Source organism: Mercenaria mercenaria, chromosome 11 (genome assembly GCF_021730395.1).
Source record: "Mercenaria mercenaria strain notata chromosome 11, MADL_Memer_1, whole genome shotgun sequence".
NCBI lineage: Eukaryota > Metazoa > Mollusca > Bivalvia > Venerida > Veneridae > Mercenaria > Mercenaria mercenaria.
The window spans coordinates 18226438-18253387 of NC_069371.1; the positions used below are offsets into that span (position 1 = coordinate 18226438).

Below are 26950 nucleotides of genomic sequence, written 5' to 3' on the forward strand. Positions count from 1 at the left end.
ATGTTTTATCCCCCCTTGAATATGAAATCTCCTTTTAATTTGTCTTTTGGCAGGTTTTGAGAAATGCATGCTCCATAACCTTTGATTCTCTCTATAAGTTCTGCACATTGCTCGTTTGGGACAAATCTAGTTTTTAACTGGGGACCATAAGCCAGTTTTCATGAAATTGCACTCTTGTGCATCATTGAATCTTCCATGTATTCCGCCGTATGAACACATCTACAATTGTGTACGGATCAGTATCCAGATTCACCATGTTCATAAGAGAATTGGACACATGACTGTAAAATGTGCCATCTGAAAAAATACGGTTTATTTTCAACAACACAAGCCACGTGACTTGTAACCATTGAATTGATCGCGACGAATGATAGCTCATTAACAAATGTTCAGTTGTAACGCGTGATAGAAACAAAACTGACCTTTTAGGTAACCTTCTCCGTGATTAATAATATATAATTAATAATTATATTATATAAAATCGTGGCCTTGCACATCTGAACATGAAGCCGTTCTAGTTTATCACACATGACTATTTATGTAAAAGTTTTTTTTTCAGTATAAATTATGTATCATAGATTAAAACTCTATGATTCGTAGTTACTGAAACTAATAGAAAAGGACGCATATTGTATGTAGTTACAAATTATTAAAATTATTTTTATGTTTATTCGTTTAAGTAAAATTTAAAAATACATCACAACAAAGAAATTTGTAATGGATGGAAATAAAATGTCTGAAGAGAACCACACAGAGCAAGACAAGACTGATATATTACTTGATGAAACTGATGTTAGTGAGCAAACGGAAGCACTAGTGGAACCAGTTATTGAGAATAATACTGAAAAGTATCTAATATATGGAGTGAACGATGCACCACCTATTCATATAACAATCATCTGCGCATTACAGGTATTTAACAAATCATGCATGTACAAATTTAGAAATATATAGTTAACTCCCATTTGATAGAATGTACCATATAATTATTGTTTTCTCTACGAAAGGACTACAGGAACGTAAAGAGGAACGTAAAATGCGGCATATCCAATTTTCAGTTTGGCTATAAATTACCAACATAAATTGAATCTTAATGCCAAACTCCCTATATGTTATTTTATGATAGGTGTTCGGCCAAAAAATGAGAGACATATTTTCACCTTTTTAACACAAAAATGCCACATTCCTGTGACATTTAATATGGTGGTATTTTTATCTGGCTGTACGCCTTATGCAAATTGGATTGTAAATAGTCTGGGATGTTGTATTCGGCTTGATTGGATTCTGCAAGAAATGACAATAACACTTTTGTGACAAATACGTATCATAACTGATCTGGAATATCAACGAAAGCATTAATGAAAGTATTCCAGACACAGGCAAAATACAGAACAAGATTTTCACATAGATAATAGTATACGGATTGTAATTCCCGTCTTATCTGTGATATATAAGCCGTATTTTACGTGGTATTAAAACTTGGTGAGTTAAAGAGAGAAAAAAAGAAAACACATTATTCTATGTAGGTTTATCGCTAGGAATTCAATGAGTGTCTTTTATTAAGATTATGAAATAACAAAATGCGAGGTTCTGTCAATCATTTTATCATGTTTGTTGGACCAGTTTAGGAAGTTCAGTGTAGAAAGACATAAATGTATATGTTTTATCACATGTTGGCTTTTTCAGATGAAACATCGAAATCCTTTCTTTCTCAACCTATTGTAAACCAACTAAATTCAACAAACATCTTCCATTTGAAACGAAGTCAATGTCAAACATGAATTTTGAGGGACGATAAATAATTTCATAAAATTTCCATCTCCTTATTTTCAAAAAATGTCATACATCTGTCATGGAAACAGAAAGAAACTATAACCTTAATCATTTTGATATTTTTCTTATTATTTCTTAAACATTCCGTGACATTTTGTTGTGAATCTTTTTAAAGCGATCCTTCCTATTCCTACGGGACACATTACACCGCTGTGATGGTTCATAGTATATGTATGCCTCAGATAACATTGTGTTCAAGGCCAAACTACTGACGAAATGTTTGACAGGAACTTATCCATCTAAATGTTCTATTTTAAGCAATCGCTGCTATCCCTATCAGGTCAGCTGATAGTGTCACTGCTGGTGGCAGAAGCAGTATGTGCCTCAGACAATAATGTGTTCAAGGCAAAACTCCTCAGCTCCACACTGTTCATGAGTGGTATTACAACAGTAGCCATGAACCTCTTTGGTATCAGGTAACATTTCAATCGTTTTATAATATAAATTATTATTATTGTATAACCTCTTTTAACAGGTCAAGTCACTGCTATACAGTGGTATTAAGGGCTATATTGTAATTGCATATCATTTTTGTTCAGGTAATATCCACACCTGACATGTATACATCGACTTAGCTAAATCATTATTAATATTAGTTTATTTTCTTGATTATACGTGTTTGCAAAATATAGCTAATAACTTTTTTGTAAAACAAATCGTCCATTTTTTTACATGAAATTCGGCCTTTTAAATACAAGTACTAATTTATTGCATTTTGCACAGTTTGGTCATTTTTCACAATTAACCATTTTTTCACAATTTCAGGCTACCTTTATACCAAGGTGCATCAGCATCATACATTATACCGCTTTTACTGGTGGCCAACACTGATGGCAATTTCTGTACTTCAGAGTCAGGTACTTGTATTGTTTTTATGTATCCTTTAGACTTATTATCAGACGCATCGATCATTAAAACATTTCACGCTAGATTCAGTTACTCGGTCTTACAAATTTTCACAAATAACCGCCTTACATTGGTCTAAATAATCAATTAAAACCGGTCTCGTAATGTACGTTGGTCTATTTGAATTTTTCATGTTTTTGTAGAAAATCTTCTCTACAATGCGACAGATAACACTACTTCACAGGACTTTCCAATGGAGAAAATTTTATTCAACGTTCGTGCAGTGAGTTCTTATTTCTTATTACAAAGTCTATGATCACCCCCATTTGAAATCTTTGACACTGTTTACATCATAGTGTAGATATGCATTTATTCAGTTTAAATCTACCTTTTAGTCTAGTGTGTAGATATGCATTTATTCAGATTAAATCTACGTTTTAGTCTAGTGTGCTCACTGGCACCAGACCAGAAAGAAAATGCCACTGTACACGTTATACCCTACCCCTAGGTATACTTTAAAGACATGGTCAGTAACGGGAAAATGCACAAATCCATTTCAAACTAAAACTCGCAGTTCGATGAATGGGTACTAAGCATATTGAACAAGTGATAATTTATCTTTCATCGTGCACCAATCACATTGTCTCAATATTTCTATTTCATATTGCAGAGATACTCCACATGTTTTATGCTTTCGTCAACGTTATACAAAAACTTATTGGATGAACTTCCCTAATGAACATCATGTCCAGAAGTCACACATTTTAGCGTACACGTGTAGTCAAACTACGACTGATACATTTTCACATAAGCCAATCAGAATAATTTTGTAATCTAAGGAAATTTTACCCAAGTTTTTTTCTGTAACATTGATGAAACTGTGATACACAATGGAAGGTAAATTACAGCTTGTTTAATAAGCATATTACGCATTTACCGAACCGCACGTTTTAGGAGAAATGCGCGATTGAAAAGAGTTATAGGTATATTTTCCCAATTACGACCACGGTTCTTATAGTATACCCAGGAGTAGGGTATAGCATGTACAGCGGCTGGTGCCAGTGATTGTGCTGTGATATTATCAGATATGAAACCAGTATTTTGTTGTTCGACACATTTGAGAAAAACCGATATAAAATCATATCATGTTGGGGAGTCTGTAACAACACTGTAATAAATGATACTGTGGATATCTTTTCACAACAGGTCCCAGCTGCCAGTGGTACATGTCGAAATGTACAAGCACGGAATCGTGTTAAAGTCAGTCATGGTTTCTAGAAACAAAAATAAATCGCTGAAAATTATAGATTTGTACCCATGTGTATTTACAATTAACTCTGTTGTGTGTGGTCTTAGTAACATGGCCAACTGTTGTTGTTTTCCAGTTGCAAGGTAGTTTGATGATTGCGGGTGTTATTCACGCCTTTCTTGGCTTCACCGGTATTGTTGGCCTCTTGTTAAAGTTTGTTGGGCCTCTAACAATCGTTCCAGCACTGGTTCTGATTTTTATATTCATTGTCAAACCCGTTCTTAAATTTGTGGAAGTGCATTGGGGAATTGCAATGTCGTAAGTTTTTCTGTTATATTAAGTTTCTAAGAACTTAAATGCCACCCGGAAAGTAATTTCTATCAGAATAAAAATTGGGCAACTTTTTAACAGAGTTTGAGAACTAAGAATTCTGTAAAAGTCGCATTCCTCATGTATTTAAAGATATTTCTTTACTGTATTAGAGCTTCCCAGTTTCATGAACAAGTAATGCAAACAATAAAAACATGATCAAGATCTTTAATCTTACTGATAATTAGTAGAAAAGTTTCGGAGTTTAAACTTTCACAGATAGTAGTAGATCTATAGCAAATTACTTTTTTCAGTAAGATGTGAAAATCATGATATTTCAAATTATTTCTATTTTATCTTCATTTGAGCACTACTTCCAAGAATTTAAGCTGGTTTGTATACTTTCAGCACGGTCATTGTGGCCGTAATTCTATTCCTCTATCTGTCAAAATACAACATGCCTGTGCCGATATGGACTCCCTCTGGAGGTTACAGGGTCATACGTTATCCGGTACATCAAGTATTTGCAGTAAGTCTCTCTTCATTTAGCAATGTTATGCTATTATTTTAGATCAGTACAATGTTCTGAACAAAGTAACATGAAGGGTTATAAAAAGTCACATTGACTCTAACGTGGAGCTAAAACATATTGACCTTCAGCAGTGACGTCATAAAATAGTATGTTGTCATAAAATTCTCACTATAATAATATACTAACCGCTGCAAACAATTGCAATTCTTTCCGACGCCCTGGGCTAATAACTATGGCGAGCTAGAACGCTGACCAGTCCATGTTTACAAAAAATATCACATTAAAATTCAAACACTTAATGACTCATAACTTATGATGAAAACTTCTTTAGTCTTGAAAACAGATCAAGGGCAAACATATCTATAATCGAAAAAAAAACTGGACTTTCCAAGTAATGACAATATTGTCCGACATAGGGCTGATGTATCATTTGAAATTAAATTATTGATACACGTACCTGCAATCATGGTACTCTTACATAAAAAGCTCTAGTCATTTGAAATCAATATAATATATATGCAAAATAGAGTTCGACCTTAAGCTTGCGCTAGGAGCGTGAGGAACAGACTCCGTCAAATGGATTCTGCCAGATTTTTGCTTTGTTGCTTGATGTTATTCAAACTGATCTTCTGATATGTTTTATCGTATCAAATTGCTGAATCCTGTCCTTCAGTCTCAAATGCAATACGTTTGGTAGATAAATATTCTTTTATGATCTTCCTGATTAGACTGCGTTTGATTGAAGGTGTCTTTTATAAGGGTTTTAATGGTGTGTGTGTATCTTGAATATATTAACGATTTGCATTTGTGTTCGAACGCGCAAATTAAGCTGTTTAACATAACAATGTAATTGTGCATACGTTTTGTAAAGAAACAATCAAATGCTTGTGGCACAGGTCATATAAAACTTGACTCTCCAAACACATGATATTGACATAGGTCGGTCATGACAAACTCTGCCTATTCATACACACAAATTTACTTATTCTAATTAGTAAGGTATTACGTTCCGTCACATTACAAATATATATGCATAAAGTTCCTGTCCACTCGCTACTGATACTTACGCGTTGTAGATCTAAATAACTTTCAAAATTCTATCTTATAAAGTGTTATTTGAAACATAGTCAGTGAACGATAGATGGGGAAATCAGAAGCCTACGGAAGCCTATTAGGGACATTTTGTCTTAGTTTTTATGCATTACCTCTTATGTATCCATACTAAACATATTTTCCATTAGCATGCTTTCTTTCTTGCAAACCTCTATGTAGTTTGAGAAAACATAAACTTGAATTTACGACATTATTGGCGTTTTCTATCTTCCGTGCGGTGGTTCGATATGACACAAACGATACGACACGTGATGATTTGATTCCACGGTATGACGGTAACTTTTAATGGATCGTTAGCGCTAAAATTCACCTTTTGTTTATGCAATTATTAATGGATCAGTTAAGTCACACTTGTAACAAGGCTCTTTATCTTAATATAAAAAAAGGTAAAAATCATCTGAAGAATTTAGAAAATAAAATTTCATAAAATCGTTACACGCTTCTTAACCCAACTGGTACATCATAGATGGTCCAGTCCTAAACTAAAGAACTACCAAAGTACCATATAGTACCATATCCTAGTTCAAATCCCATTAGCCTAAACCATGACCTACACGTAAAGGTATATAACTGATTTATATCCCAGTCACAGGGGTTCCCACAGGGGCACGAACTAATTACGTAAATCCAAAGTTATGATGATCAGGCAAAATATTAGTAAGAGTAAATTGAATTTTAAAAAGTAAAATGTTAATTTGTGTGGTGTGAAATTGATGTAACAAACAATGCGACATGCAAATGTATAACACAATACGCGATATTTTTGTTACAATGGCACATCAAATCCGCACGGCCACAGTCTCACAATAACACTAGGTATCCTTAGATGTCAGTTTAATTCTATGATATCAATTATTCCATTATGAAATAATCTGTATCGTAAGGGTTGTCAGATCGAAGGTAGGAAATGAAACCATGAGGCTCAGTAGTGCCGAGGTCTTAAAGAATGTCTGACTCCTGATCGTGCAATAATGGGTTCAAATCTTGAGTTAAAGGGTAATAAGACAATAGATGCAGTCTTTTTTGTGCGTACATACTGGCTAGAATTTTATTCAAACTAGTTCATTCAGATAGAAAATGTACTTGGTTTGTAGTATAAGATCTCTTTCAAACTTACATAAAAGTTCCATACCTCAACATACATCAAAAGCAGCCTTACGATAAGAGGAAAAACGTTTGGCGATGTCTTCTTATAGAACGCTGCAGCTGTCTTATGTCGGGACAATTCATGTTATCATGCAGTCACCACACTTTGACAGGAAACATGGCTAGTTAACATAATAAGACTCCATTTCGATAAATTAACATCTGACTTTGACATGATAACATAGTTTTTTAACATAATAAGTTTTGATAAGTTAACATCACGCTCTCAACTGCGGCGTTCCATATCTTCTGGTTATACCATATTAAATATTTGGTCTATATCTTCCTTGTAAACAATATACACTTTTCTCTTCACGACCATGTGTGAAAAGAAGATATGCTTTACATATAAAATGTAAATATGACATTCAGAAATAAGAAAAGAAGTGACCGCATGTGATAGAATCTAAATATTTGCGAAAACCAAAGTAGCAAGTTCATTTATCAACTTTATCATTTAAAAAAAATTACAGCTATTTCGCTGAAGATGCGCATCTACTACCTTTTTAAAGATTTTTGAAATGAAAGGGAGCTTAGACACAGGCTAGTAGGTTTTGAGATATTTGGTTGAGATATTTGGTTCAGAGGTCTAATCCTCGCACTCTTAAATTCTTTTGGTATATAACCTTATTCCATTGATGTATTTATGATGTTTGTTATCAACGCCAATAGCTCATCAAGACATTTTTTTCAAAAGCCATGATGGTAAAGGGTCAAGTTCACAGGATTTGTTTGGAGATTTTTGTATGATTTGTTTTACTTCTTCTGTTGTTGCAGGAGCCAAATCAACAAGACATTTTGCTACTTCCTGATGCTATGAACAAGTAAAGTCTGCTAAATCACAATCAGTCTAGCTATGCGAAATAATGTCATTCCTAATGTTTTCAATTGTTATCAATAAAAAATCACTAAACTTTTGCGCAAGTTCCTTTGAGGATGAGTTGGAGGCATGGGCAACATCTTGACCGTCTCCTAGCTTTTGGTTATCTTGGCCAAACCTTTGTTGTCAGTGCAAAATGACTTTACCTTATCGGAGAAGTTGTTGGTTCGGGCCTGAATTAGGAATGTATTTACGGTAGCACATTGGTCCCTATAAAGTTGATGGTTGATTGTTACTTTATATTTATGCCATTTCCGCTCAAGCTTGCGTTTTAGGTGTTTAGTCCCATGAAAGTCGTCTGTAAACCAAGGACAGCTAGTTCGAAGAACGATAGCTTTTGTGCGTAAGGGAGCATGTTTTTTATCAGTAAGTATAATACATTTGAATATGCACTCACTTGCTGATCCTCATCTGTGCCTTCTGGAAATGTATTTAGTGCAAGGGAGGCTGAGATGCCTTGTTTTAAAGAACATACGTCAATACAGCTGGTTTTGTGGCACATGCATTGAATGAATTGCATAATTGTCTTGTGGCATATTACCAGTATTGTCACAAAGACCTGGATCGATGACCTCGACACCTGATATTATTCTGTTGCTGTCCCAACATCTAATGTATGGCCGCGGACATGGGTAGGTCCATTCACATCATGTTGATGCATACCACATGACTGAAGCAGACTGGTAAAATTGACAGTATATCGACCTGATGGAATATCAATATGGAAATTGATGTGTTCCACAATGATGATGTCTTTATCAGCTGTAGCATATCTGCCTAGGAAAACAGGCCATTCTTCCTCTAGAAACATACTAGTTTGTAAACCGTCCTGTTTTGTTGTTGTTGGTCTATATATCACTGTCTCTTGTGCAGAAAATTCATTGATATTCAAATTACACTTCATGTATTCAAATTGTTTAAAATCTTTGTAACGACTACCGCGAGATGCAAAAACACGAAGAGTAAATGCAGATTCTTGCATAAAACTGCTTTTTTCACTGGATCCGCCCATGTATTAACGGGAAACAAATCGTGTGCAAACAAGGCAATTTACGTGCTGTTAATACATGATTTTTTATAAATGCTTTCCTAAGGACATATATTTAGTTCTGCGCAGATTGACATCTGGTATCTGCGTCTTGTTTCTTTCATAAAAACCTCTTCTTGTAGCAATCTAATCCTCCACGGAATGGTTTGCTGTATCAGTTACCAACATTAAATGTTAGCTCCCAACAATTTTCGTACTCACTTCTCCCCTTGTTTACTCCCCTTTAGGAGTCGGCGTCGATTCAGTGTTTGTAGATAGCCGTGAATGTTGAAGAATCGCATGTAACTTAGGCGATTGTTCAGTTTTAGGAATCATATTAATGATTTTGGTAAGTATCAGTCGGTATGTTTTATCTAATTTCTCAAAGAATTTATATAAAAAAGTGTGAACGCTTGACACTACGTTCGTACTCATTCGTACTCGAAGTGTGTTCGTACTCAAAATTACTCAAAGGTAAACTTATTATTCTTGAAATTGTGCTCCTGTTTACCAAATTTTTAAGCAATATGATCAGTTATTGGTAATTTTGTATTTATAATAACGAGAGATAAAAAACATCATTACCTTTTTGCAATGCTTTTTGTAATGTTGTTTATATCTGCCCAGTGGGCTCTGGTTATGGATATTTAAAACATGTTTACCGTTTCCAAAAGCTACAGAATGTTAATTAAAAAAATGTACCGGAAAAGTCATCACGTATGAAAACAATACATTTAGTCGTGGTGTAATGTTTTCTTAATGTAAAAATAGCGACAATACACGTATGTTTTGTGTATTAACGTCTGCAGAAGCCCTTGGGATATGTTTGTGACCTCGACATTCGGCCTCAGTCATAAACATTCCCGCGGGCTTCTGCAGACGTTAATACACAAAGAAACGTGTATTATCCCTACATTTATGTATGGGCTGCCACTGCACCGTGCAACATTTTAATTGAATAACTATTTGTTACAACTTCGACTAGTTTCAAGATTTTTGCCACCCGTACTGTTTGATTTGTTTGTAAAGATTTCATTTCGTGGTCAAACTATGTTTGTGATTACTCTAGGCAGTACTTGTAAATTATTCAAATGAACTCCTTCATTGACATCCCATACTGACTTAACTCTCTATCTACTCCCACTTGTTCCTCTGTATTTTAAAATATCTAACTGTTTTAATGTAAAAAATGTTACATTGGCGAACGTAGTGAGCCAAAAAATAACAAAGAATGGACATTCAAACGTATTTTGATGAAAAGAAAAATGCAGACTTTGCCGAAAGAGGGTGGTGCGATCACCCATCCATCGCAACCCTCTGGATACGCCCTTGTATTTACTGTGATGCTAGCACATCTTATGAATATAAACATGGAGTATTAGATATTTTTACAGTAGAAAGCTATGTGCAATTGTGTTTCCAATTTCATATTATATTTACTTTCGTTCTGCAATCAACTGAATAGGCACATAACTAACAAAGTGCAATGAACCCAGCTAGAATTCGTTGTAATATTTCCATTATTTTAATATTACATATTGCATTAATTAGACACCCTCCACACCCACCACACAAACATAACAAATGATGCCACTGATGATGGCATCAATATAAAGTAGTTACTTCCATTTTTACTGTTTGTTTTCATCAATATAAAACAGTTACTTCCCTTTTTTACTGTTTGTTTATGGAAACGGTTGTAACTGGCAGTTACAACCGTTTTGAAAAAAAACAGCACTTGGCAAAAAAAAAATAGATTAACACATACATCTTCAAACCTAATATTTTACAGGATCATGTAGACATGCAAAATAGGCTGAAAAGTGTAAAAAGTGGTTTTTGGTAAAAAAAAAAAAAAATGTAAGTTACAACTGTTTTGCGCTAAGCCCGTGATAAATTATATATATTCTTACAGATATAAATATTTATATTTTCATTGGAATCAGTATACATTCGGAAGGTGTTTCTGCCATTTTTTTTTCCAGCTTGTTATGAACATATCATGCGATATGCATTTACAACGCGCAAGTGTTATTCAGTGAATCTAAGAAAATAGAAAATGTATCTCAACTTAAAGTTTAATTTATTCATAGACATGTCCCTCTTTGCAAGGATACAACTGTATCGTGATTTTTTATCACATGTATTATACTTTATATCAATAGCCTATGTACACTTTGTGCGGTCTCAAAATAAACAAATTTATTAAATCCTACGTCTTTCGTATCTATGAAGACCTTATTAACAACACCAACATTTCATAGCTGTATTTCACCACTTTTCTTCATAGAATTAGTGTAACCTCAAGTGTAATTATTTCATGTGATCCGTCAGATTTTTTTTACAATAATATTTAGGAGATTAAGATACTTTATAAAAGAGAATCCGTCATAGCGGTATCATGTGTATCCGCCATTTTGGAAAAAGCTTGTGAGACATAGCAACAATATCCAAGGGGGCGTTCCTTATCACAAAAGTCGGATCTATTCATTGGCATAAATGATGGCGAGCTGAGAAATCCAAGATGGCGTCCAAAATGGCCGCCATAAAATGAAAAAGACACTTTTTTGTAAAAAAAATAAAATAATGTTTTCTTCTTTCACTTTTGATGTAATTGAAATAAACTGATAGCATGCATTATTTTGTAAAATTATTGCAACACACCTGTCATGAATTTAAACATTTAAATTGTTACATTTAAAGGTAAAAAGTATGTCAAAAGGCCAAATTCCTGCTAAAAATGCAATATTTTCCGATTCATTATCACTAATTTGTAGTTTTGAAAATTAGAACTTATATATCCTTTTGAAAGAATTCAATGAATGGCATAAAAAGATTATCTGGTACAAAGAATAACAATTATTGATGAAATACAGTAAATCTGTTGTAAAAAGGTATTCATACTAATGTGACTTTACATGCGCATTACAAGCAGGTAAACAGAAATATACTCGATTAAGTTGATACATATTCAACGTACATGTGTCTAATTGTCTTCCTCAAGTTATGCTGGTATGAAAAACAAATGTTGTGGTCAGTTTCTAGTTCTATTTTATGTTTTGTATTCCCCTTAGGATAATGATTTTTTATCAGAACATGAGAATAGCTACATATTTGGTTCATTTACTGCGAATTTAGATATGACAGAACAAGTCCATGCCAACTACTAAGACCCAAAAAGTACCCCTGTTGTATGCTGAACTTGGGCGCTATCCTATAGAAATTATTATCAAGTCCCGTATGATTAATTTTTGGAATAAGCTTATTCATGCAAAGGAATCTAAAATCTCATACATATGTTATAAACATATGTTACAGTCTTGTCATCCTTTCAAATGGGTAAATTTCGTAAAATGTATACTTAACTCTACTGGAAACTCCATTCTTTGGATAAATCAAAACAATATCCAGTTCAACTCTGTAAACAAACACTGATTGATCAATATAAACAAGAATGGTTTTCAAAACTTGAAAACTCACAAAAAGGAAAAAATGTATGGTAGTTTCAAGGACAGTATTGGATTTGAACACTCCTAATTTCTCTGCCAAATTCCCTCAAGTTACCATATATATATATTTGTTCGCATGGACATGGATAATGTCGCATTATCCATAGACATGTTTTCAATACTATTCAATTATTGTGCGCATATTGCCTCAACCAAAGATTTGCATACAAAAATAGAGTATATTTTTGCATAACTTTAAATACAATTATGCATCTTGATAGAACATTATAAAACGTTTTAAAAACGTTTCCACGATGTCACTGAAATAATCAAAAGTCTAATAAATCAGTTTTACACGAGCTGAAAAAATAACCACCGTCATATTTTCCAAAAATATATAATCATAATTATCCGGTTTTAAATGTTAACACTGAAAACAAAATGACACTATTACTAGTAACCTGCTTAAACGTAAGAAAGATGCCATTTATAAACTATTTCTTCAAACCTTTTTTTTTTTGTCAGTTGACTGATAACCTATCCCAAAAGGGGATATGGTAAGTTAGCAAAACTTTCGTCCCTTTTTCGTTAGAGAAAGAGGCATCGATCCTGTGATACGTATATGTGGCTGCACGGTCACATTGTTTTACAACGGTGGCCCTTTTTAGTGTGGTGAGAAATGTTCAGTGGGAAGGACTCTAAGTGTGCTGGGATTACACTTTCTCAGTGATCATTGCTAATGATCAGTGCGGAGTGATCACAGCTCTGAATACTTTTAATAGAACATTGATCATCTAGTAGTGTTCACGGCACTGTGAGTACTACTTGCTGGGTAGTGTTCACGGTACTGTACTTTGAGTATTGCTCACTGGGTAGTGTTCATGGCACCGTGAGTACTGCCTACAGAGTAGTGTTCACGGCGCAGTGAGTACTGTTCACTGAATAGTGTTCACAGCACTGTGAATACTGCTCACTGAGTAGTATTCACGGTACTGTGAGTACTGCTAACTGAGTAGTGTTTACATTACCGTGAGTACTGCTCACTGAGTAGTGTTCACATTACCGTGAGTACTGCTCACTGAGTAGTATTCACGGTACTTCCTAAGCTCCTGGATCATGAGCATTTTCCTATTGTATTTTAGTGCAGAGGCCTCCGTGGCTGAGTAATTACGATCGTTGACTTTGAATTACTTGTCCGTCGTCGCTGCTGTGGATTTGAAACCCCGCTGGAAGTGAAAAGTTCTGTCATATAAAGAAGCCATCCAGCTGGCTTACGAAAGATGGTGGTTCTAACTAGGTACCCGCTTGTGTCTAAAGTATTGATCACAGGGGCAGCTAGAGTCTTCATCCACCAGAAAAGCTATAAACTCGACATATGACCAACAATTGTGTCGGTTTGACGATGAGCCCTTAAAAGTATTTTGGATAGTGTTTTACAGTTCAATTAGCGAGCTTACGACCCTGCTTGTTTGGGACATACCATAATTATATTGTGTGTTTAACCTCTTTACACTGAAAACTAGGTTTTCCTTTTGAGTGGAATCGAGCTGCTTTGTTCCTGTAGAGATGCACCTGGTCGGGATTACTTTTTTACACCGTCCTTTAACTTTAGAAAATGATGATGTATGATGCACTACAAACACCTACAAAAATCCCCTGTGGTACTTTGGCAACGGGTCCGTTGCCCCATTGTAATCTTTCATTTGTTTCTTTTGGGTTAGGGCTTAGTTGTCTAAAAGTTTGACGTAGTCTTTTCTTTTTTAAAGTTATGTCCACATTTAATTGCATGTTGCCCAAATTCGTATTTAGTACTGTTAATTTATTCCTGTACATGCTCACCTACTTTTTATTTCAAACAATAACCTTGCTGTAACAGGTTTAATTATTCGTGCAGCCCGTGTAGTATTATAGGATTTCCTTTATTAAAAAGAAAATGAAAACGAAATTACTTGGACGTGCTAGATAGTCATTGAAAAGTTCATATTTTCAATTTACAGCATGTGATATATTTATTTAAGGAGTTAATACTCAACAGTGTCTTCCGCGGAAAAGAATGAAATGGCAACCTCAGACAACGGAAGTTCACTTGAATCAGACGGTGGTGTTTTATTTGATGCACTAGAAAATCTCGGATATTCCAAGAATCTTACTGAAAAAAGAATTAAAATCTGTGACAATGTAGCTGAAAGTGCTACCTTAATAAGTAGAAGAAATTGGAATGAAGATATAGATATCGTGATTCCCGGAAGTCGCGGTGAAGGGGTTGGAATTTCATATGACTGCGATATCGACGCTTTGTTCGTACAGCGTTCCATCAAATGCTTCGAACATGATCCGACTGATTCAGATTTAAATAAATATCCCGCGGTGTTTAAACTTCAATTTGAAAATGTTCCGTGTGGATATACATGGTTGAGAAAAGTTTCGCTGAGAAAGAAAGAAGGAAATAATTCAACTTTCCTAAAAAATATCGAGGAGGCCATTATAGAGAGAAATTGTAAACCATTCCTAAGAAACGATCGTTTGTATACGTCTGCAATAGAACATGACTCTGTAAATGTAAAAGTTCCAGGATGGCACAGACAAAATTTCACGTTTGACGTCTTCACTGGACCTGCGCGACCGTTCAAAGTCCTATTACCATTTTTCAAAACGGTGTCGGTGGATTACGTCCCAGCTTTTCCTTGTTCATTTCCTTCGATTGAAAAATGGTGTACACGGACGAGGAAGCACGACTGGCCCAGTCAAGATCTGATTAATACGGTGAAAGGTTTAGATGCTTTTGTAGTTCCTGCTGGAATGAAAGGAGCAGACGACATGCTGCCACAGTGGAGATTATCCTTTACTTTAGCCGAACGCGCTTTGGTACGGTCGTTCAACGACATCCAGATAAAATTGTATGTGGCAATGAAAATGTTAGTAAAGAGCAAGCTTAAAACAATATGCGAGGATATGTCTTCTTATTGGATAAAGAATGTTGTTTTCTGGGTGTTTGAGGAAACAAAAACTGAAGATTGCACAAAAGATCAATTTTGTAGAATACTTTTAGGTATACTGGATAAACTGAAGCAGTTCATAGAAAAAAGGTGTCTGCCAAACTACATGTTTCCAGGGAGAAATTTATTAGAAAATAAGATATCGGAAAAGGAAGAAGCAAATTTATTACAATGCATCAATGAAATGACCAGAGACGTCAAAAAAGCATTAATTGGCTGTCCATTGGTACGCGAGGTGTTGACACTGAAATTTAGAGCACTGGCAGAGCAAATAATGATGGCGTTAGCAGCATTTCCGCCGCCTAGATGCGAGGAATTAGAGATAGACTTACAACGTGCCAAATCACCTAAAGATATGATAGACATTATGCTGAGAGAAGTCGTTCCATTCATTAGGGAATCAAATCCTTACGGATTTTTCGACCTCTTAAACTCCATGTCAGATGAAGAAATATAATCTACTTTGTTGTTAGGTGGAAGTATGGACATGGCAGAAGAAGGGATGAAATGATTTCCTCAAAATCGAATTTAAGCATCATGCTTACAATTGTCTGTAGGATTCTTACTGTTAGATGAAACGAATACGCGCGAGAAAACGTACGTTATACAGCGGGAGATAACATTTTAAATTCACGAAAGCAGTGGTGTAGGTTATTTTTGAAAATACTGAAGACATATTTTTAAACATTTTTGTTTGTATTATAAGGAATCCTCTTGTACAAATGCGCCCACGGAATTTACTGTCGCTGTTGTCATTAAGATTTGTTTAACTGGTATTTGAGAGTTTAGAACATTATTTATTTTTGTGTAACTACTGTATTTGGATGATGAATAATTAAAGGCACACACTGAGTTTCATGTTACTTTCTCACTATCATTCCAGTACCTGAGTATGACCAGACATTCTGACAATGTCCCATTTACTTTTAATGTAATCCTCACTAAAGTCGCAGTAACTTCCTAGGAAACTGATTGAATTCCTTTTTTCAGCCATTAAAATCCAGAAGATTGTGTCTTAAAGACCCAATAGGGATTTTAAAGGGGTAGGCGTAATTGAGGATAGTCGTCGGAGGTTTCCCCTGTTTGTTTTTTGTTGTTGTTGTTGTTGTTGTTTTTACAGCATTTCAAGTCAGAGAGGCATTTTCTGAATTTAATACGTTAAATCAAAATAGTTTTGTTCTCAAAAATCTTGAATGAAGGATTGTAAGTGAACCATCCGTCTTTGGATAATTTGTTTCACATATCTGTGAAATATTGATCAAAGTAAATATTTGGAGGTGTTTTTTGCATAAATGAAAGTTTGAATTCTGTAAGACGACCTCTAAAATTCTTGGTCACTTCAAATTCCTATGCATGTGATTTCATGACACTTGTCCGAGAATCATCACTGCCCTTTATGCTAAAATAGAACAGTTTCTATTTGTAGATAAAAGCTTGTCTCTGACAGTATCATGATTTGGGGTATATAGCAACTGTTTTACTCATCACAGATGATCTATCTTTAAAAGTTCGTAGATTCTATTTGGTGGCAATAAAGTTGTTTTAATACTTACATGCTTTAGCACAACTGTTTCGAGAATAAGAAGAGTTATCGTACTAACCCCGGCGTCAGCGACAGCATTGATGTCGGCATTGCTTTCAGTTAAAAGTTCTTAATTTCACTTTATCAACACAATGCATAGATCCAATTTTTCTGATAGGGACCCTCCCCCCTTGGATATTGTTGCCATGTCTCGCAAGCTTTCACCAAAATGGCGGATACACATGATACCGCTATGACGGATTTTCTTTTATAAAGTATATAAATCTCCTCCACATTACTGTAAAAATAATTTTTAAAAAAACCTTTCAGATCACGCGCCAAATGAATCAGTAAATAATTATACTTAAGGTTACATTAATTATATGAAAAAAGTGGGGAAATAGAGCTGTTAAATGTCGGTGCTAATACGGTTTTTATAGAAACGAAAGTCGTAGGATTTGATGAATTTGTTTATTTTGGAACCGCACAAAGTGTACACATAGTATTGGTATAAAGAATAATACTCATAATCAAAGAAATACAGGACACAATTGTGTTTTTGCAAAAAGGGACATGTCTCAAAATAAATTAAATCTAAATACATTTTCTGTTTAATAACAGTCATGCTCATTGTAAATTTTGTATGTTCGTGCATAATATGTTTGTTTTTACGCAACCTATATTGGTGCAAAAGTTCATTAATTTCTTTGTTTGCGAATAAGTACCAGTATATAATTTAAATGAGTATCATTGCATTTTATTTAATATGTTGTATTCTTCTGGAGACTCGACTGGCATCAAAATGTTTTAGATATTGCTTATGCATATGAAAGTGTTTCATTCACGTAATTCAACGGTTTTCAGTTTATCTGAATATTTAATTTGTCTGAATGTTACGACCTGCATCATGTTCAATGTTTTCCATTTAATACCAGAAAAGCGAATGTAATGTAATAGATCAAGGAAGCTGGGGATGGAGACACCTTTCTGTTTGCAGCATTTGGATATCACCGTCTCCCCCTCTCCCTCCAAATAAAAATGAATAATTAAAAGATGAGGTTAAAAACGATATATAAATAGGAGTTAGGGGATAGCCGGCTCGCAGTTTCCCGACTTTCCTTTAAAATAGTCCTGTCACCAAAATGAAATAGACTGAAAATTATAAGCTTGTGTAACAAAAGAAATTGTTTGTTTTTATACAGTAAAAAAAATGTTTTATTTTGTAGAATATAATAATAATGTTGTATCACGTGGACATTGTTTTAATATTTGTTACAATAGAATCTGACTCTGAATAAATTAATTTCGCACCATGCACAAAAATGTTTAGTCTTTTTTGTTGTAGTTATGGCAAGGAAGCTGATAAGGGACAGATCTTTTCCTTATGTTAATAAGTGATTAAATCAAACTTTTCTTCAACAAGTGTTAATAGCTCTCTATATAGCAACGTGTACATGTATGGAAATTTGAACACTAAGAGCAGTCTTACTAGAAATTCTAAGTTTCGACTACATGTCTTCCTACGGGTACCACACATTTCACAGCATATATTGACATCTTCTTAGCCATCTTTCCTGCCAAAATCATAACCATCAAATACTTCGGGAACAAAGTACATTAAATCAGGCTTTCAAGTCGGTGTTTCAGAATTGTTTTGTATGCCTCTGGAATGTAGATTCCAGTTAACAGCTATTCGGTCGAGCTCTGTGAAAGAAAACTTTAAACAATCCACATATAATTGATTCAGTTCATCCTATTCGTTACTGTCCTTTGGATCTTTAAATATGCAAATTCTCCACTGTATTCCTTGACGTCTTAAACTTCCCCCACCAAGCCCCTATTCTTCGATTAGAAACAATTCTTCCTGAGACAAGACATACTATCGTTATTATTGTATCTGAAGAAGGGCTGGGGAACTGTTGGTGTTTAATTTTCGGTTCACTTGTCACAGCGGAAGATTCTAAGGATAAGTCTAAGCATCATCAATGCTCCGAAATAATACATAGCAAGGAAAGGGTCATTGTTACACTGTAAAACTTCTAACCGAATTATTTGCCACCTGTAACCATCCACAGCACCAAGAATACAAAATCCGTAAGGTTTAACATATCCATCAACATCTATAATAAAAGCATTCTTCTATCAGTTCTATTCTTGTAGATGTAGTTTCTGGCATACTGACACAACTGCTGTCACCATGCAGTGACACTCATAAAATCGATAGCATTGCTTCCATGTTGATTAGCAAGCCCTGAAAATATATCACAGAAATGCACATGCTAAGAAAGGGGTTTTAGCTCACCCGTGCAGCTTTTAGTATGGTTTTCGTTTATCTCCCGTCTGTTTGTTCACAACTGACTTGTTTGACAGTCACCATTCTACTTTAAAACAAATGACTAAAACGTATTATTGCAGTCCACTATTATCCTATAACAAAGATTCAGATGAACACGTCCTTTCTTTGCATTATTCAATCTGTTGCGGGAAGACAAGAGCATGACGTACTCTGAGTATAACGTGTGAAAGGTTTTTTAACATTATGAACATGTATAAGTAAATATACTTACATTATCTGTAATTTTCGAGTATCATCTGTGTTCCGTCCACCATTTTTGTTACACACTCATGTTTCTCGTTTCACCTCTACCTTACGTGTATAATCTAAGAGGTAATAAATAATATGTAACACATAATACATCATACATACGAGATTTAAATAAAAACTATGACAAAATGTCCTTAATAGACTTCCATAGAAGCCATATTTTCACAAAATAGGTAGTCGTGAATGAAAATATCAAATTCAACGATATCATCTTGAATTAAAAGGAAACAAATTTCTTTGTATTTCTTGTATTTGCAAATGTTTAAAATAATATTTACCAAAAATGTGTAACCACGCAGTCACGTGGCACTTCATTCTCTCACAACGTTATTGTTGTAAAACTGATATGAAACATATTTTAGATTTCTTTCACTTACATAAAGTAGCGCAGTTATGCTTTTGTAATACATATTCATCTGTTCCCTCCTATTATAATGCACATTCTTTCTTGTTCAACTGTAGTTCAATACCAGTGAAAAATTGTGAGATAATCAGATGCAATCCACTTCTATATATAAATGTAAAAAATGAAAGCAAAGAGAAATAATTGTTTATTCACATGTTTGTTTTTGAAATGTCGTGAAGTTGAATATTACCTATGTACGTGTATTGCATATGAAATATCCTGGCAGGTACATATCTTTTCAGATTCTTACACGTTTTTACATATTTATAAATATCTTTTCAGATTCTTACACGTCTTTTTCAGAATCTTACATACTTTTACAATTTATATATGTCTTTTCAGATTCTTATATCAATCTGTATTAACTGGATAATCTGTGCAATCCTAACAAAGTTTGACGTCATACCTAATAACCCTGATAATCCTGGTTTTAATGCTCGAACTGACGCACGTGCTGACATCATTCTGAACAATCCTTGGGTTTCTGTCCCCTACCCAGGTAAACTTAATAGATTATACTGTACGATTTATTGTTCGCCCCTTTTAACCGATTAAAGACAAACAAAAAATATGTCAAAACGTCTTTGTGTAAGCAGAATTTTATGATCTGATATTACAAGTATTTTCTTAAATCTGTATTGTGTATCAATGTCTCCGGCATCGCTGATAATGATGTTTCGGCTCCGGCAACGGTCGCTGATAATGATGTTTCGGCTCCGGCAACGGTCGCTGATAACGATGGTTTAGTTCCGGGTCGGTCCTAAAATAAATCTTTGTCTCTGTCCATGTTTTGGAATCTAGTCCAGATTTTTAATTTATACATCGTGACTAACTCATCCATGACGAAAGGATAACTCTAAATGTAGAAACAACAGGAAAGAAAAAGGTATCGTAGATGTAATGGGTTTCTTTTTATACCAGTTAATTGTACAACGTTTAAAAATATAACTTAAATTTAGATGTCTTCTTTGCAATGCAGCTGGCGGGAAAAAAGACATTTCCAGAAATTGCCATACTCGTATAGTTTATTAATTATCTCCCTTGAAAACTCTCTCATACGAAAAGAACTTCAGGATATTTTACTCCGGTGTTGTGTTGGATAAAGTATATATCCTGAACAAATAAATAGATTATTATATTAACGTTCTGTCATGGGTTCCCCTTTTCTCAGCCTTTGGCCGAAATCCCCTTTAAAATAGATTTTAATATACTCAAGCGAAGAAAACTTAAAGTTTATGTGAATCAATTGAAATTTTTAAGGATGTGAGACCATAACACACAGCACAGTTTTGAACAACCTGCATCAGGTTTAAGCTGTTTTGTTTTTCTAGACCACATCTTAACACGTGTATAACATACATGACATATCAATTCATATATTTGGATTGTGATATGTTCTATATCAATATGCAAGTGCGTAAAAATTCTTCAATGTTAAATCAACATAAGTCAGATATAAGTGTCAGGAAATCTGTTTTCAGGCCAGTATGGTGCATTTGGCTTCAGTGCAGCAGCCTTCTTGTCCTTCATGATTGCAACTGTCATGTCAATATTGGATTCGATTGGAGATTACTACGCATGCGCAAAAGTAGCCCGCGTGCCAGCGCCACCAAAACATGCGGTAAATCGAGGAATTTTGATTGAGGGCGTTTGCAGTTTTCTTTCAGGATCTGTGGGGTGTGGCCATGCAACGTCAACATACGGGGGGAACATTGGGGCGATTGGAGTCACAAAGGTTAGAGAATTTGCACAAAACATATATTGGACTCTTTTGGGAAAATAGTAAATGCATGTTTAATTTCTGACAAGGCAGTTATAGGCTGTTTTTGGCGTTTTAACGTCGGTTAACTTTTTAATCAAACAAGAAGATCAAATGATATTGTTTATGTTTACTACACAGTCAATATATTTTTCTCTCCTGGATATGTATATACAGTTGTGTTTTATTGTTTTGTTACGGAGTGGATACATAAATGAAAATGTTTACAATTTACAACAAAGGTGAATTTTACATAATTTTGAAGAACACTAAATTTGATTTCAGGTGGCAAGCCGTCGGGTATTTATATGCACTGGCATATTCTACATTTTGTTTGGTATATTTGGCAAGTTTTCAGCAGTGTTCATTACTATTCCATACCCAGTTCTTGGTGGAGCAATAGTTGTTATGTTTGGAATATTCTTTGGGGTTGTTATTTCAAACCTTGAGGTAAGTGTTTCTCAAACACAATCCGACTTAAGTCGTTTGTAAAATATGACCGAAGATATCGTTTTAAGGTAATATAAATACAATTACTTTCATTTATGAAATTAAACGCGAAATGAAGGACTTAAGTTTCTAACAAACTACATGCCTTTCATTTGTTTTATGTTCTGAATAAAACAAGAGGGCCAAGATGGCCCTATGTCGCTCACCTGAGAAACACATCATAACAGTATAAACATGTTTGACATATTGATTTCATGGAAACAAATATTCTGACCAATTTCCATTCAGATTGGACCCAAAATGCGGTATATTAAGTGTAAACAAGTATATTTTTATTTGCCCTAGTGACCTAGTTTTTGACCTCATATTCAAACCTGACCTAGTTTTCATCAAGGCAGCCATTCCGACTAAATTTTTTTAATATCCGGTGTAAAAGGTAGCCCCTATTGCGTACAAAAAGATTTTTCTTTGATTTGACCGGGTGACCTATTTTTTGACCCCAGATGACCTATATTCGAACTTGACCTAGATTTCATCCAGACAAACATTTAAATCAGATTTCCTGAAGATCCGGTGTAAATGCAGTTCCTGTTGCATACACAATGTTTTTCTTTGATTTGACCTAGTGACCGAGTTTTTCACCTCAGATTACCCATATTTTAACTTGACCTAGATTTCATCAATGCAATCATTCTGACTAAATTTTATGTTCGTACATGACTTAGATTACATCAAGGCAAACATTCTGACTTTATCTCATGAAGATCCAGTGTAAAATGCAGTCCCTATTGTATACACAAGGTTTTTCTTTGATTTGACCCAGTGACCTAGTTTTTGACCATAGATTACCCATATTCTAACTTGACCTAGATTTCATCAAGGCAATCATTCTGACTAAATGTTATGAATATCCAGTGTAAAATGCAGCCCCTATTGCGTACACAAGTTTTTTCTTTAATTTGACCGGGTGACCTAGTTTTTGATCCTAGATAATCCATATTCAAACTCGACCTAGGTTTTATCTAGACAAATATTCTGATCAAATTTCATGAAGATCCTATGTAAAATGCAGCCCCTATTGCATACACAAGGGTTTTTTTTATTTGACCTAGTGACTCAGATGACCCATATTCAAACTTGACCTAGAAGTCATCGAGACAATTATTCTGACCAAAATTCATGAAGATCAATTAAAAAACACAGCCTCTATCGCAAGCTTAATGTTGACAGACGACAGACAGACATACGCCGGACATCGAGCGATCACAATAACTCATCTGAGCATTGTTCAGGTGAGCTAAAAAGGGAACAGAAATTGCCTTTCCTATTGGAAATCTACAGTCTATTTGCAAACTTTTCCCATGGGAAAGCAATTGCCGCATTCAAAATTTTCCTTCAAGAAAGAATAATTTTCAGAGATATAACGACTTTTCTTGCCGGTATGACAAAATTATTGCGATGGAAATCTTCGACGATCTGTAGCACTGGATAATGTGACATGATGAAAATAATGGTCTACATTGTAATGAAGTGAAAATATATCAATTATGTATATACAGTGCGAGTACATACAGAATGAGAAGATAACAGTAATGAAAGAATATATTATTATTCTAAATTCTCTGTTTGTTTGTTGTTTTTGTTTTTTTGGGTTTTTTTCTGTTTGTTTTTGTTGTTGTTGTTGTTGTTTTTGAAAAACTGAATACATCTTATCAATGCCTTGCAATCTGGTAGGAACTATTTACATAGCAAAAATATGTATTTATTTATTTATTCGTTGGCAGGTGACGAATATGTCATCCCCCAGAAACATGGCTATCATTGGCTTGTCTATATTCATAGGCCTGGCTGTACCTACATGGGCACAGAAAGAATCATCTCCAGTATCTACAGGTAATATTTCTATCCTGGTTACTGTATAGGTTTGGCAGCATTCATAGGTCTGTCAGTAACACGATCGGCAAAGAACGATATATTCTATCTGAAGCTGACCAGCATTAAAATGTGTGTCATTGACACTTAGTATCTGGACCGATATTTTGAATCCTGATTAATGATGCAGTTTCAACTTTTATCAAAACATTATTGCAAACACATGAAATATACTGAAAGTGATCATTCCTATCTACAGGTTATGAACAATTCGATAAGATTATGTCAATGCTGCTAGGTAACCCTAACTTGACTGGAACATTGATAGCTTGTTTCCTAGACAACACGGTACCAGGTAAGTGCGCGCTTCTTTACAGTTTCTTTATATTTACCTGTGCAAATAATAAGCTATTTAAAAGTAAAGTTGATATGACCTTTGACTTCCAGATGTTTCAACGGCTCGTAATGGAACATGTTGCACGTTGTTGCATCGATAGTAACGAACCTTTCCTTATTCCTTTTATGATATCTTTATATGACAACGACTACAGACACTTAGGGGTCAGCATCCCTCCTCCTCCCAATCTGCAGCCAGTTTTTCTGAGCATTGATAGAATATGGGATTTTTTTAACATGTTGAAATGGTAACAGAAGTTGTTGTATGATCGAGACATGTGCTCAGTTTGTTTCAAAAGACGAAAATATATTGGCTGAAGGTTGGCAGGGGCGGATTGGGAGGGGAGGGGTGCTGATCCACAAGTGTCTGTGACGACGACTATATCAATTCCCAGAACAACCTGATCTTTCTAGACTTGAATATATTTATCCAAAATTAAAAATATTTGTTAAAAGCGTCCAAAATTATCACGTTTAGATAACGTTGTAATAGAAGGGCTCAGTACGCTTTATAAAAAAAATAGCCCATCACAATATTTGCTAATATTTATCATGCAACTGAAAATAATGACAATGATATGATAGAATTATTTCATTAAACAACAAACTTTTAATTTTTCATCATCTTTCAGGACATTTTGTATTGGTACATATAGTAAAGCGTAAAAATATCATGTATCTTATATTGTTTGTTCTATACTCCGAAGGGTCGCTAGAAGATAGAGGTATAGCAACCTGGCAAGTCACAGATGATGACGAGGATGGTGTGGTAGATAAAACAAAATACAATGAAGGCTATGATGTATATACTCCACTCCTTCCCCAACGTCTCCTCAGGTCAAGGATAATGAGGTTTATACCGTTTCTCCCGTATAGAAAAACAAAATTAAACCATAACGGGGTTTGATAATGTTAGACTGTGTGCAACAGTGTTTATATTTGTAACTGTTGTTGTATTGGTATATTACACATTACTAGAATATAGAATTAAAAAAACACACTGTTTCGACTTCATGACATCTGACATATCAGACTTGCTGGGAAGTGAGAAGTGCTATGATTCTAAAGATTCTATAATGTTTGGCTTATTTCTACCTAAACACTGTGAATATTTTCTTTAATGCCCATAAATAAAACCACAATGAAAAGCGTTTTCTTATTTCTGTTATCTGCCGGGCTAAATGTACATTATTGCAAGAAAATCTACACATTAATAAAATGCATTCAGCTTTCTTAGCATAATGTTGACGCATTGGCCAAAAGAGCTACGACGCCCTTCGCGGCTACTCAGATTGTGGTATGTTCTTCGACCGAAGAAGAAAGTTCTTTCACTTGCCTTTATTACAACATGTACTTAATCGTAAACGGACTTCGAAAAATGAAATCAAAAAATGAATATCTCAAACCCGTACAAGGAAGGGTCTGTTCAAGTTTACGGCGAGTACAAATACTAACGGCCAAACTGCGTATGTCTCCGTTTTGAGACACAACTGTTAAAGTCCATAAATAAACTGGGAAGAGGAACATATTTTAGGGAACAGACTACTTTTTTTTCTTTTCTTTTTTTTTTTTTTTTGAACTGCTTAAACGACAGCCCGTTTATTGATAATTATTACATGTAGACATATATTTTTAACAATTTACATCAAGACACAAAAAAGTATTACAAATTACAGCTCATACTTTTCTAACAGAAATAACAAAAAGGTATAATCATATTCTTCTACTTAAGTTATTTCTTTTCAAGTCAAAAGTGTCTAACAGTACATGTATTTTAGAAAGTCTTTAAGAACGTGTGTACATACATTTTTGTTTTCGAGAAACTTGATAAGTATTAAAATATCGGTATACGTTATGTTCAGACGTTTCATTCTTCTTTCACTCAAAAAATACGATTTATGTATGCAGTATGAAATTGTGTTTAATAGTAAGTTAATGCCATTATACTCCTTAAGTTCTATTTTATAACCAACTATTATGCTTTTTAAATTTTTAAAAGATTTAATAACTCCACATTTTCTAAAGGTTTTGTCAATTTTAGACCAGAATGAATCTAAGAATTTGCAATTGAGGAAAAAATGGTCATAGTCTTCGAATTCGTTGCATAATTTGCAACAAGGATTACTTTCAATATTCCATTTCAACAAGTTTGAATTAGAGATTTTCAGCTTACTTCGACACGTACTGCGGACCACGGACTGCGGACTTACTATAGGGGTTTTCTCAAACTGTATATAAGGAAGTTATGCATAACTGAACAGTGGCATATTTAGCATCCGGTTCTAATGCCATAATACTGTTTCCATTTAAAATATCTGAGAAAGGACAGTTATAAGATTCATTAATATCCGTCTTATTGCATATGAATTGCCGATATATTTAGTCTTACGAGTATTCTTTACAGCGTGGGTGCATAAATTGTTTACCCTTTTAACTTTTATATTGCTTTTTGTTTAATGCATCTACTCAAATCTTTGGACTACCGTATTTATGAACAAGAAGCTAGAGGATCTGTGTCAAGCTTGTTCTTTTTTATTAGAAGTGCTGCAACTTATTTATA

General features: G+C 34.5%; 1 protein-coding gene and 1 long non-coding RNA gene across 3 annotated transcripts; both read left to right on the forward strand.

Moving 5' to 3' along the window:
* The first annotated feature begins 539 nt into the window (after positions 1 to 539).
* On the forward strand, positions 540 to 25541 carry LOC123532058 (solute carrier family 23 member 2-like). 2 transcript variants are annotated; one of them, XM_053518666.1, is made up of 12 exons: positions 540 to 912; positions 2092 to 2249; positions 2599 to 2690; positions 2883 to 2962; positions 4065 to 4246; positions 4646 to 4766; positions 20256 to 20412; positions 21395 to 21648; positions 21958 to 22122; positions 23907 to 24015; positions 24254 to 24349; positions 25098 to 25541. In XM_053518666.1, the coding sequence occupies exons 1-12, from the start codon at positions 718 to 720 to the stop codon at positions 25295 to 25297; spliced, it is 1809 nt and encodes a 602-aa protein (XP_053374641.1). In that variant the 5' UTR covers positions 540 to 717; the 3' UTR covers positions 25298 to 25541. The 2 variants fall into 2 exon arrangements, with proteins under 2 accessions (XP_053374641.1, XP_045169343.2); XM_045313408.2 differs by lacking the exons at positions 4065 to 4246; positions 4646 to 4766 and having other exon boundaries at positions 542 to 912.
* Positions 4783 to 11145, forward strand: LOC123532060 (uncharacterized). Its single transcript, XR_006682569.2, has 2 exons — positions 4783 to 7852; positions 9184 to 11145. It is a non-coding gene; the product is annotated as an uncharacterized LOC123532060 (long non-coding RNA).
* Positions 25542 to 26950: the final 1409 nt, after the last annotated feature.